This window comes from Talpa europaea, assembly GCF_964194135.1.
Source record: "Talpa europaea genome assembly, chromosome: 1".
Taxonomy (NCBI): Eukaryota; Metazoa; Chordata; class Mammalia; order Eulipotyphla; family Talpidae; genus Talpa; species Talpa europaea.
Window position 1 is genome coordinate 77,896,394 of NC_140073.1, and position 14,465 is coordinate 77,910,858.

A 14,465-nucleotide genomic window follows, 5' to 3' on the forward strand; every position below is an offset into this window, starting at 1 on the left:
TAGCCAACCCCTCCTTCCAGGCAATTGCAAAAGAGCTCGTGGGTGGGAAAACCATCATTGCATTTCCATTAACCTTCTACCTTCCCCTACAGCTGATAAGTCAAACTTCCTTATGAATCCTCTCTTTATACCCCCTCCACAGAGTTATGATAGCTAGAAAAGACCTTCAAAATCAAGGGGCTCACTGATTCATATTAGACAGATGAGAATCATCTGGGGAAACTGCTAGGCATACCAAGGCTCAGGTTCAGCTGCTGGAGACTGTCTGGAATGTTCTGTGTCAGGACACAGGCAGGTTGACAAGCTGATTATAGCCTAAAATGTGTTCCAGTTGAGTTCTGGGAAAGACACTATTTTGGCAAATGAAGGAATGCTCTGCATTATTTGTATCTGCATTTGAATGAGTAAATGGCAGAATGACAGGGGGTAGAAGGGAGAGCATGTGATCAGTGAACCTTTCTACATTTCTACCTTCTCTGAGCCTGGGGAGTTTACAAAGCCCAATGTCCAGTGTCTCCTGGCCTGAGACACTGACGTTTCCCAAGCTGTACATGGTTGAGGAATCCTGCAGTGGCTGAAAGGCAGACAACAGACACTCCCACCCCTGGCCAGATGCTTTTCCTCTCACCCCACACCTGTGATTCCTCTTCACCACCATGCTGCGCTTGCTGTGCAGACAAAATCAATAAGAGCGATATAGCTCAAAGGTTACTGTATAGGACAGATCTCAGTAATGAAAGTGCATTTTTTTCCAGCAGCCATTTTCCACTTCTTTCCTAACTATTTCTTAATTTCAAATTTGTACATTTTTCCCTGCAGACTATTTTATCTCCATTTCATAAAGCATTGATAAGTCAAGTCCTCAAAAATAAAAAAAAATAAAATTATCATTTTGTAGCCTCAGGTGAATTAAGTAAATAGGATGAAAGTTCAAAGATTGCTGTTATTGTGATTTTGCTGTGTTCAGATGCACTTGTTTCCTATGAGGAAGAAATAGTTGATGTGCCTGGTTAATGATGAAGTGGCCAAAGCACTTGCCCACAACACACACGCACTAAAGGGCAACCTCTTTTGGATTCTATCCACAGTACCTCCTGACCTGAGACACTTACTTACTAGGTATTAAAATAAAGTCTGACCCTCCGCTGAGCTGAAGAGAGCGGTTCAAGTTCGTTGGCAAGAGATGGCTCATCTGTATGAAGACAAGGTGCCGCTCTGGGCACCACTTTATTCAGAGGTTACATTTGTTTTAGCAGAGACCATATTGTGCTTTTCCTTGGTGAGAGTTCAGTTCAGGATCAAAACATCTAATGGAAAAAGTATTCATGTCTGAGTACAGAACTTGAGAATGAAGAAACTAGACTCAGAACATACTAAATTAGGGATTTAAAGCCCCAAGAATGTAGGTAACTACTTAAGCTTTGAGTGGTATTATTTAAAACTCCTCTATTATTTTAAGAATATTTATATGACTTTGGAATTACAGAGGTGATGCTCTTATTAATTAGCGTGTTAACCAGTAGGTACTCCTATATGAGACTGTTTTGAAAACTTCAAGAATTCTTGGAAGTATTTCTGCAGGGTGTAAAATCATAAATTCATCTTACAAAAATAATGTCAAAGAGAGAAGGAATATTTTACAATGGACAATATTTTTGGATGTTCTGAATCTCAGCACATACTTTGAGAAATTGTGTCTTCTTTACCTAAATTTACATGAATACAGCATGTTTCTTAAAACAAAAAAGCAAGAGAACTATTTCCTTAAGGAACCATTTCAGTCCTTTAAAACTTAACTCAAAATAAAAGTACTCCCTCTATTGCCATCACCCACTTCAGCAGCTATTCAAAGTTCATTGCAATTCAAAGGAAAGGCCATAGGCTCAAAGGCAGTTGAGACTTCCTGAGATTACAGGCCAGATATAAATAAAAACACTCACTAAAAACATTTCACATCCCATGTATTATGATTTTATAACTTCTTGTGCAAAGACTTTGCCACTCCATCAACACTTAGTAGAATTTTAGATTATTTTTCCAACTGGTGTTAACTCACAGAAAGTACTCTCTGCTGATCCATGTATTTGCATATGTTTAACCACATTTTGCCTAGGTAAAAAAGGAAACAGAGAAACACTTTTCTGAATAGCTTGTATGAATTACAGTCAAGCTCTCTTGAAGAGTTCAGTTCTCTGGGCTAATTAACTGCCAGGGCACTGACTGAAGCAAGGTATTTGTGTGTGCAATAATCACTGTGGGTGCAGAGAACACACACTGCACTGAGAACTGGGTTCACTGGGTTTTGAACTTCACTTCAACTCCAGCTTCTCTACAGAACAAAGGAACAGGGATGGGCCACTAAATGCAAACTGAAGTGCTTCACTGGTTCTTAAAATTTATATGGACCAGAGGTATCAAAACAATCCATCACATTTGGAAATCACAAAACCAAGCAGAGTTACAGCCTCTAAGATTCTGACTCAGAGCCAAAGGACTCTTTTAGGATTCCCCTAGGTGGTTCTTATACTGAGTCAGGGAATGGAACCAGGATCCCTGTAGTGCCTGAGGATTACAAACCCTCCAATTGTGCCTTGAGTTTACCTGTGTTCATGGAAAAAAATGTCATTATGTGAGAAGTTTGGGAAATTCACACTTTAAATGTACTAGAAATATTGCCATTTATAGCAGCTTAGAAAAAGTATTTTTTGGTAATTGATTATTTTATAATATAATTTTCAATCCTAACTTTCACTCTAGTGCACTCAAACTTTTGAATTTGCTTAAAATCCACATAAATCATTACAGGAAAAGAAGGTAGTAAAGTTAAAGTCAAAGGCTTCCCACCATGGGGTAAGAGTTATAGTTTGTGAAATAAGTTACATATCTGCCAGGCAGGCCTATGGGACTCAGTCAGCCTGAAGACTTCAACCCATGTGATGTGCTATTTTTAGATATAAATCTAACTAGAAATATATTTGATGACTGGCAGATTTTAGAATACTAGAAATATTCCCATAACCCAAACATCACTAGCTTATTCACATCTGGCAATATATTTAAAGAAGAATTTAAAGAAAAAGTCATTTTGACTTCTACTTTTATCACTTCACATGGAAATAACTTGGGTAACATTCTGTATGCTTTGAGTGCAGGCTGAAGCATGAATGACTGAGCACAGACCATCACTGACAATAATGGAACTGAGTCAGGAAGCATAGAGCTCTCTACAAAGGTTGGAATGTAAACTGAGAAAGAGCGAGCCAAAGGTGGGCCCCACTACAGTGTTGCAGAAATCTGTGTGGGCCTTTTCATGCTCTCTCTTGGAGCTCACTGTGCCTCTTGTCAAAGATTTTGTACTTCACTTTTATGGGAACCTGCTCAGCCTGCTAAAAAGATGCAAAGGAGCTCAAGTGAACTAACATTGGCAATGTGTTTAGGCAAGCAACTTACCCCCCTGTGCCTCAGTTCCCTCTTACGTAAAATGAAGAAAACCTAATACGCATTTCCAAGAGTTCTTGTGAACATGCAGTGAGCTCACACCGGTAAAATGACTGGACTATCTCAGGCATGACACTGTCCCTACATGTAAAGTTAATATTTCTGCCTCTCATGTGCTTGTTTTCCCCCACAGGAAAAATGACAGTTACAAACATTATATGACTTCTCTCATTACTTTCACTTATTCTTTGTATTTTGAGACAGTGACTTGGCAAAGTGGGGAGTTTATCCTGTGCCCACTTCCTACCCCACTATCAAATTATACACAGAAAATTACTCAGTTTTATGCATGTATCTCATTTAGGAAAGTGATGTATTTCTAGTTCTACCACTTAAGAGTTGCCAGAGTTGAAAAAAAAAAGACTCATCTTTAAAAATGAGCATGATAATATCTACTTTAGAGGCTCTGCTAAGACGATCAAATGAGACCCTTTTTGTGTAAACACTGTGTAAATTGTAAAGAACCAAACATATCCTGAAAGCCAAACTGTTTCCTAAAACATTGGATATAAAATGCTCCGAGAACGGCAACTGTGGGATTTACAAGGAAGCTTGTGAGTCTTCAATCCATTTCTAGAGTCAAGAGAGACTAAAAGAAATGGAAATTGGATTATTAAAAATAAGTCCTAGGCAGGAGGCAGAGTTTCCAGGGAGAACAGTGCAGTAGGTTTATCAGCATCTTCCTCTGTGTCCCAGAACCTTTTTACAAGCTGCTACTTTGCTTCCTATCATGTTGTTGCATATATTTAATCATTTTCCATCTCTTCCTACTCCCCAGCATTCTACAAACTGAGTTTTCCAGGGAAAGTCTCTATCAGGCAGGCATGTCTATATCTCTAACAGTTAGGCTGGTGCCACTGGATACCATCAGTGTGCTGGATTAATGTGGCACTTAGTACTATAGGAAGAATCATGCCCTCCCCCACCTCACCTCTACCAAAGATGTCTACATCTTTGTCTACAAAGATGTCTATAAAGATTCTGACATCTGAAATCTGAGACTATGCTTTCCTTACATGCCAAATAAGAATTTGCAAATTTGACCAGATGAAGTCTCCTTAGATGGGGAGATAGTTCCATTATCTTGGATTATCTGGATGGGCCCAATGTAATCAGTCCTTATTGGTGTGCGGGGGGAGGGGTCAAGCACAGAGAAAGGAGATATGACAGTGGATCCAGAGGCTGGAGTGATATACTCTGAAACTAGAGGAAAAGGCCCCAAGTCAAGGAAAGCTAGAATGTGGAAAAGGGAATGGAATGATTCTGTTCTGAAACTCCCAGAAAGAACTCCTAATGCCATGATTTATATTCATTTGACTTCCAGAATTATAAAATAATAAATTTGTCTTGTTTTAAGTCACTAAACTTAGAACAGCAATAGGAAATTAATACATGTAGGTAAGAAAGGTAATTGTCATTTAAATGATTGATTGAACAAATAAGTATATGTATACAGAGAGCTATGGATGGAAATTAGTGAGCGCCTAAGATAGGTAATAACTATCTGGGTAATTTGTACCCCATTATTTAATCTCTTCAGAATTCCTCCACATAAAAAGCTGGGGCCATGGAGTCAGACTGATCAGAGTCCAAATCCCCTCTAGGCTACTTCCAGGCTGAGCATTCTTGGGCAAGTGTGGGCCTCTCTGAGCCAATGCCCGTATCTCTAAGGTGGGAAAGATAGAGTACTTCCTGCATAAAGTTGTGGGACCGAATGAATTCTCATCTAGTCACATTTCATGGGACTCTGAACTGGGTATATTTGAAATCATGGCCACAAAAAATTTATTAATGCCACTTCATGTGCAAAATTTGAAATTATACAAACTTCCCTTATTAAAAAAAGAAGCAAGAATTGCACAATTGCAAAACTGATAAACGGTAAATGACTGGCTGCCACACAGTAGGTCCTCTTTTGCTGAGAGGTCTTCAGGAACATACCCCTTGAACAAAATATGACCATTGTTTAATGCATGCAAAAAGCAATTAGCATGGGCCTTGAACACAGGAAGCGATTATTCCGTTACTATCATATTAGTTTAATGATAAAAGTCTCAGGATAAATATTTCTAAGACAGAAAATAAAAGGGACTCCAGCTTTCCCATCACCTACCCTATCCATGGGCCTCTGCCTCTTGTCAGTGAGGCCTTACACTTGGAAAATTCTGAGTCAGGTGTGCTAATGACACTGAACATTATGAAGCAATCAGTTTCCTAGCTCTTGCCTGAAAATATTACAGAGAGCTGTCACCTATGTGCTCCACGAGTACATACATCATGCACACCCTATCTTGCTACTGTGACTCCTATTTAGAATACTAGAATTTGTTAGATGACCTCCCAGGGACTCTGTTCCACCTAGCAGCACTTCACTTTCCCTTCTGTCCATCCTCATGTTTTTGAGTCCCCAGAGAACATGCTGTGCCTAGTAGACAATAAAAGCTCAGTGACTATTTACCTACTATGTACTTGAACTTTAGGGATCATGGAACCCACGTCCCTCTTCCATTTTCCAGATAATGAACAGAGGCCAATTAGAGCAATGGCTAATATCCCTTCCGTGTAACATTAATTCAGGCCAATCATGTCTTGTCCCTAAAAGAAAGTGCTAACTTCCCAAAATTAATAGACTGAGTTATGGAGAAGAAATAGTGTTTTTGTTTTATTTGATATTTTTATTGAGTCCCACTATATGGGACTCGGAGGTATAGGTTCACACCTTTTCAGCTCTATGTCAGCACTATGCACCAATGTACCCATAGTCCTCCACCAGTTTTAAAACACATCTTAAGGGCCTCCCTGGTGGTGCAAAGGGTTAAGTCTCAGCACTAGGAAGCTATCCTCAGCTTCTACAAGTTCCATCCCTGGCCAGGGAACTAACCCACATGGCGCAGCAGAACTCTGTCTTGCCCGATGCTCCCCTCAGCAGTGTATTTCAGTCAATCCTCCTGTTCTGCTCCCCACTCTATCTTTGGTGAATCCTCTTAACCCTCACACCTCTGGCTTACATCCCAGTTCTAGGATGCATGAAAAAAAAAACACATTTTTAAAGGTTTATCTGGTTTTCTAAGCTTCCAATTTCACACAATGAATCCTGATGATAATGCTAAGTGTCTGTATCTCAAATTTGACTACTAATTGACTATAAAGATTAGAAAAGAGTCATCAAAAGAAAACAGGAACCTGGATGAAACAGAGCCACAGTGAAGAGATTGGGAAAAGCACAAGAGTCACACTGCATTATTTAATTCTAACTGGAGCCTGGTGTTACCTGGGAGGGGGAACTAATGACTAACATTTCAGATTCATAGGACTGTTTTAGACTGCACAGAATCACTTAAAGCACAGTCAAGTTCCCTTTTATTTTTATTTTTTTACTTATACCTCAACTTTCTACCAAAGCAGATATAATGCCTAGGAGCAATTCAGGGCTGTAAATTCAGAGGATGTAAATCTCTATCTTTACTTGGGACAAACACATATCAGGAAAAGTTGAGCAACATTCCTTATGTAAAAACTATTAATTGAGGAAGACTCTAAATCCTTTCTCTAGAAATCTACCCTGAGATAGCATAAGTCAGCTTCTTATACTCTGTCACTGGAGATGGAGGACAATGTCCCCATCTTCATAAAGCAGTACATATATGGTTGAACAGTCATTTATTTAGGACATGGATATCTTGAGACTACCTACCTACATTTCTTATCTGTGTATAATTCCTCCCAATCCTCTTTATAACAAGTTGGATTTTCGAGTCCTGTACCAGGAATTTGGGTAAGTTAGAGCAAAATCATCTTACCAGTTCAATTCCTATGCTTGCCTCCTCAATTCCACTTGCTTTTTAGGCATTTCTTTGCTTACTCTAGCTTATATAATTTTTAAGGTTTCCATGCATAATTGTGCAATGAATATTGGGTCTTTATTTGTGATTTTCAATAAAATGCCTTAATTTTTCCACAAATTACTGTCTGTAAACTGTGCTGTAATTCTTTTTCCTACTCTACCAGAACTGCTTTTTCTGTGTGACCAACTTGGGACATAGTCAGTTAGATGTCCTGCTTCCCAGCCTGATCAATCTGCTAGGATTAAAGAACCATGAAAGAAGGACTATGGGAAGATGACAACCTGTCCCTTTATTGACCAGTCAATCCCTTTGGAGATTTTCTGACTCCACATTGCCCAAGGTACACACACATCAAGCAGCACACCTCATCCAGATCTTGTGTGCACTCTGTCTTAACATCAAACTTTTTGTTTGACTAGCCCATTAGTTAGATATTTTGAACTTCTAATTCACCAAGAGCCTGCCATGCAAATTCATACCACCACACCTTTACTATGACTCCCTTTCTGCCTGGATTGTCTTTCCCTTTTTCTTTAATCCCTCGTGTTCACCTTAACGTCATACTGCTGGGAAGTTGTTTCTTAATTCCCTTCACTCCCACCTCTGTGTTTATAGAGAATGATAAAGATACTTCTCTTACAGCCCTCAACAAAGAGGTGCTGCACTATTTTTATAGGCCTCTCCCTTTCACTATAAACTTATTTTGGGTATATTCCTACAACCCAGTCTACACATTGCTTCATAGTAGGAGCTCAGAAAGCAGATGAGTTAGATAATCATGTATATGATTCCTTAAACGGAGCTAAGTGGCCCTTTGCAGAATCTGGACAATACCTGTTTATTTACCTTTGGGACAAAGAAGACAGAGTTAAAGAAATGTAAGAAAACAACCTAACTGATACCTAGTTGAGAATAAAAAACAAATTGTACCTGATAGACCACTATATTAACAGTTTCTTCTTTCTTCTGTTCTGGAGGTCCTTGATTCTGCAATAGATTTCTTACTGTTTCTTCCATCCTGAGAAACAAACAATAATTTCTTTAAAGATTTCTGATTAACATGGGTGTGTTGCAATTAGTAGAATTTATTTCTAAACTTACACCTGGGCATCTCTTTCCTTTCTCTTTGAGCCCTTATGTTATTAATCTGTCTTGAAGTCCTTTAAACTCCTTCTTTAGAATGTCTCTGGGTTTTTTCTTTCTCTTTGCCGGTCAGGTCTCCATCCTTAGCTGCCTACATCTCTACTTCTGCAAACATCTCCCAATATCCCTTTCATTTACAATAGCTCCCTTTTAATTTGATACAATGTTTAGCTCTTTTTAAAAAAATATTTATTTTATTTTTATACAAGAGCTGGGACAGAGGGGCGGGAGGGTGAGAGGATTCACCAGAGACAGATCGGGGAGCAGAACAGGCAGACGAATGAAATACACTGCTGAGGGGAGCAGCAGGTGAGACAGGAGAGGTCTGCCACACCATGTGGGGATCTCCCTGGCTGGTTGGGAATCGAACTCGCGTTGCTGAGGCTATGGACAGCTTCACAGGGCTGTGCTCAACCGATGGGCCACAGGGGAGGCCCTTTAATTTGATACAGTGTCACCACATTAATCTTCCTGAAATGACACTTTGATTTTTTAAAATCAATTTTCAAAGTTAAAAAACATTAATTCAATGTATTTTCTCCATTTATACATAGTCATGTCTTTCAGTGGTGGTCTTTCTGTGTCGGTACACAAAGATCTACTTTATTTTTTTCAACTACATCCTAGCATTTTATAATGTGTATGTGCCATATTATTTAACCATTCCCCTACCGATGCAATTTAAACTATTTCAAGGTTTTTGCTATTTCAAATAATAACATCTTTACACATTTGTTTTCATACACACTTTGAGTATTTTTACTCAAGTTTATAACATACCATATGTTATACTTCTATTTTGTTTTAAATATTCACCTCCAATGACCTTTACCCACCACTGCCCAAAAGCAATTGGCCAATTACTTTTCCAATTATTTTCTCATGCTGTTACTACTTCTTGAGATGCCAAATATCTTTTCATCTTCTCATTTCCATGCATCGTTTAAAATCCAGCTCAACTTTTACTTCCTAAGAGCGTTCATTAGTTTACCACTTCGAACACCTAGATTACTTTACTTACCATACACACACAAACACAAACACACATATACATACAAGTATTTCATCACTAAATATCTCCCAACTTTAATGCTGAAATATTTTATATATGCATGTCTTGTCTTTTGATATAAACTACAATATATGGCATAGAACCATATCATATTATTTCCTATGTGTCTTCTTCAATGGTGAATAAAATATGTACTCATTAGATATTATTGTATAAATTCCTTGTTAATTCTTTTAACCATATTAAGGAACTGCTCTGTGCCAGGTATTTACTATTCATAATCAAAATGTGTTTGAATGACCTCATGTGCCTTGGGGCACATCCATCAGGATCCACATACAACATGCCCAGACTAAAGGCAATGAACACGGAATTTTCTTGCCCAATACATTAGTTGGGTTTTCTTTCTGTCCTGTCCTGAAATGGGTATGTTGGTGGCATGGTATGGCACCAGTTGTGGAGAAAAGAAAGTTGCTGAGGAAAGTAGTCTGATTCAGTTTCTCTCTGTTACTAAGGGCTTCTAAAGTGGCAAATTAAGGGCTCTTGGAGGCCTGTGACTTCTCTGAAGTGACAAGACCATTATATACACCAACATAGCACAGTTCAAATGCTACCTTTCTAATGTAGCATATATCTACTTAATGTTAGAGTGAGGAAACTGAAGATGAACTGGGTCAGTCCAAACCTACATTACTATTAGGGAAATTCTGTCTTCACAGGGGGTGACACCAGGACCCATTTCAAGATTTCAAGAAGTTTCTGTGGGTTATGAATGCTTGAAGAATAATTTGTGATGACACACTTATATAATCTATCTCTTCATGCATCCAGCCAGGAAAGCAAACTTTCCCCCTGTATGGTCACAAATCTTATATTATTAATGACAGTAACTCAAAATTAAATAGCACTTTTAATTTACAAAGAATTCTCATATTCTTCATTATAATATACTTTTAAAATATCCCATTTATTGGGTAAATGAGAAAGCTGAGGCACAGAAAGGTTAGATTGCTTACCTAATGGGTCATACTTACTTGAACAGAAATTTAGGATTAAGCCATTTTTACTGACTATAGTAATAGCAGCCTATTTCTACTAAGTCTTATTTACATTCAAGAAAATGATTTTAAATGAGGAAGAGTCTTTCTTAACTCCTAATAGGGAGTTAAATTGATGAACATCTAGTGGATGTTGAGTCAGAGAAAGTGACAATATTGTTTCTGATCTGGGAAGAGCTGAACTTCAAGTAGAAGGTACAAACTAAATTTATGTAAATGTGTGGGAGAGAGGAAAAACAGGCATGAAGAAATTGGGCATTCTGAAATAATAAGTGATCACAACCAATTTCTAATACTGTGTTTCACTATATACAAAGAGACAATTTCTTAAATAGGAGTGGATTTTCCAGGATGCTTGCCAACTCTATCATAAACAAGAAAAGTAATAATGGTGATGACTTACTTGTCCAAGGTTACTCATTTTATTTATGACAGTTCAGGGACTAACCTCTGATTTTGTAAACGTTAGTCTATTTTCTTACCACCTTAGCACCTTTCTTGTTTTAATCTTTATTTAATTCATTTATAAATATTTGGCTTAAATGTGGCCAGTAGTTAGAACTGTTAAAATAAAATCTTGTCTTTTTAAAAAACAGGTTAAAAAAATTCTCCCTCAGTGCATGTCTTGCTGAATTATCTCTTCAGTATAATTAAAAGTTCTATGTATAAATTGCTGGATCAAAGAGAAAAACAGCTATTCACCTTTCTCCCATTCTTCTTGACTTCAATAACAATAATAAAAGGAAAAAAGAGGGGGCAGATAGGAAGTTGTTAAAACACAATCTCAAGCAGCCCAGACCCACAGCAGCCCTGTGAGCACTTCTCTGGCACTGCTTCATGATTAATTAAAACCAATTACATTCTCAAGCCACAGCTTGGAACAGAGCTGTAGGGACTCATCCCAACTCTCGGTGAAAAATTAAGTTGTCTCATCTGCTCATAACCTTTATGAATCTGGTCAGAGAAATTATTTTGAGTCTGATAAGAATATACCATTATTTTTTCACTGATGACATCTTTTTTTTTAAATTCTCATTTAACAAACTTCCCTATTTTCCCGAAAATCAAAGATTTTAAAGCATCATTTATTGTCATTTGATGTCCAATGAAATTTTATTATTTTGATAGTTGATATATGAGCACTGGCATCATGCAGTTTATACACAAAATGACTCCACCATCTGTTTCCCAAATGTGACTAAAAATAAACCAATTCCTTCTTTCAGGTCAGAAATGGTTTTGTATTTTTTTTAAATTGCTGATTGGCACAATTTATCATTAAACATTGACCTTAATCAAAATCTTCTAGTTCTTTCTTTCCCCATTTGTTCAGTCTGAGATTAAATCCCTTCTTTCCCTAGAAACTGGGCAAATAGCAGTCATAACTAAAAACATACAGGCCAAAATTTTGATTAGTGAGATATATTAAGTTCTAAGGCATGTTAAGTGAACTAGTTTAAAAAAATTAAGTTCCACGCAAGTCTGAAAAAAGAAACCAAATTCATACACAAGTAGTGTATTTCAGGTAATAGAGAAAATGTAGGATTTTTGTTTTACTAAAAAGAGATTCCTTATGTTGACCTATACATCATTTAATTAGTAAATTCTTACTGTAGTGTGTTCTCTGGGAGAAGGAAAAAAAAACTAATTTTTTCATAAATAGGCACTAACTCAATGTTTGGGAAATAGGACAATAAACAGGAACATATGAGAAAAAGAACAATTCAAAATAACACAAGAGTGTGATTAATGAAGTTGTCCAATGAAATTATTTCCCTGTTCTCAGGGGCCCACCTTAGTCATAAACCCCCATTTACAAGAGCAGATGACTTGGGTACTTGTCATTGAATCCAATGTCTCACAGGCAGGGCCTTCCGAGACACCAAAGGAAGATCCTTCTGGAAGTAAATGTTCAATAACAATGGTCTCCTGAATGTTTTCAAGCAGGCAAAAACTTAGTCCTTATGGACCTGATAAAATCAGGATCTTTCCTTACAATCAGAGAATAGGACTTGGGTCCTGAAGACCTTAATTTATTCAATAAATAAAGTACTATAAGGAAAAATCATCCCAGGGTACAGCTGGAGATTTTAGTCCCAGCAGTGCGTAAAGGAATGTAGGCTTTCCACATCCTTCCTGCATCTCTAAATCTAACCATCTAGGAGCTACTCAGAACATGAAATTGAAGTGCTCTTTTTTGACCCCTCTTATCAGATATTCACCTTAGCATAGTTTCATTTTTGATAGAAACACAAAACAAGACATCACTCTCCCCAAATTAAATTGATAGTTGATGGGGCTCTTTCAGCTGAAAGCTGAACCAAGTCATTCTTGTTCTTAAGGAATATTTTAACATGTATATTTATAGATTAATCTAATAATAAATTACTCATGATATGACTCAATATTCTCTCACATTACTTATGTGAGAGGCTGCAAGACCATAAAGTATTCACTTCTGCCTGAAAGTGCATGTCTGATTCTCTGCTCTTCTCCTCAGTCATGAACTTTGCCAAGAGTGGTTGCTATGACTTTCAAATTACTTTTCTGTGTGTTTCACTGTATTTGACCTCAGTCTTCTCACTTTGAGAAAGTGTGTCAATTTAAGCAACGGTATCACCAGGATTGAAGTTCATTTTAATGACGGGAAGCAGGAGACTGGGGTTAGAAAAGAAGGCAAAGGCTTTCAAGTCATTGTGGCTTCTCTACTTAACCTTGAGCCTTTTCTCTATGAATCATGATACAGTGTGACCCCACAGGAGAACAGCTCATGTCCTGCAAGGTCAATGGCCGTAATAAGGACATGCATACCTCCCATATCTGTTGGAATAAAAAGAGAAATACTTAGAATAAAACGCTCTCTTTCTCTGAATGCCTATAAGTGGGGTTAAAAAAATAAAGCACCCTATAACTCAGATATTCAGGAAAAAATAAAAAACTAAATCACACATTTTGTAAAGAATGAAACTAGTCTTTTACTTGAATTCCCACATGCTAACTAGTTTAATTCCTAGACCTAGTCTAACATGATAAATTTTTAAATCTATTGAGAAACAGATATCTATCAAGAAGAGAGTATACATAACTGTGCTATATATAACCTACACTGCAACAGTAATCACCATTCAAAAGGAATAAGCTGACAAGGGGAACAATATGGAAGAATCTTAAAAACATTATACCAAATGAAAGAAATCACACACAAAAGACTGAATATTATATAGTATCATGTATAACTTCAGGACACAAAAAAATAACCTATGATGTAAAATTTAAAAGACTGGTTACCAGCAGAGTGGGGCAAGACAGAGATTGACTGGTCAGGGACATAGGAAATCCTTAGCATTCTCATAAGGGTTTGGATTACACAGTTGTATGCATTTATTAGAATTTTAATGCTATATGTAAGATTTATGTATTTCATTGTATATAACTTTTATCTTGAAATATTAAAAAAGAATGCTTAACAAATATGGAACATTAGTTATTGATGTATTACATAACAGGGTGATCACTACTGATATCTGTAATACACATAGAAATGCATCAACAATTATACTGATAGATGGAAAGAGGGCAGATCACTGTGCGTGCTGTAATGAACACATAGTCTACGTAAGTGGTAGAATCCAGTCAGTGGGTATAAGTTTACTGAAACTTTTCTTCACATTTAACATTTTTTATAATGAACAGTTGGCAAAGTTTTATTTTGCTTTAAACATTTATCTCTTGGATAAAAGTTTTATCATATTTAAACTATTTCCCTCATGGGTAGAAATATTTAATTGAAAAGAAGCAGGCTGCTGCTCTTCCACAGAAGGTTCCTCAGTGCATGCAGGTCTGGTTGGGTGGATGGATATCCCGGGAGAGTAGGGAGAACTGGGTGTGGTGCCCTCTTCTATCTGGAGA

General features: G+C 37.3%; 1 protein-coding gene across 2 annotated transcripts in view; it reads right to left on the reverse strand.

The window, feature by feature from the left end:
• Positions 1-14,465, reverse strand: part of NCKAP5 (NCK associated protein 5) — a gene marked incomplete at both ends in the record, with an annotated part of 781,067 nt that overhangs the window by 297,700 nt on the left and 468,902 nt on the right. For both annotated transcript variants that reach the window (XM_084239032.1, XM_084239031.1), the window contains one exon: positions 8,274-8,361. In XM_084239032.1, coding sequence (XP_084095158.1) covers positions 8,274-8,361 — 88 coding nt within the window. The remainder of the gene's footprint in view (positions 1-8,273; positions 8,362-14,465) is intronic.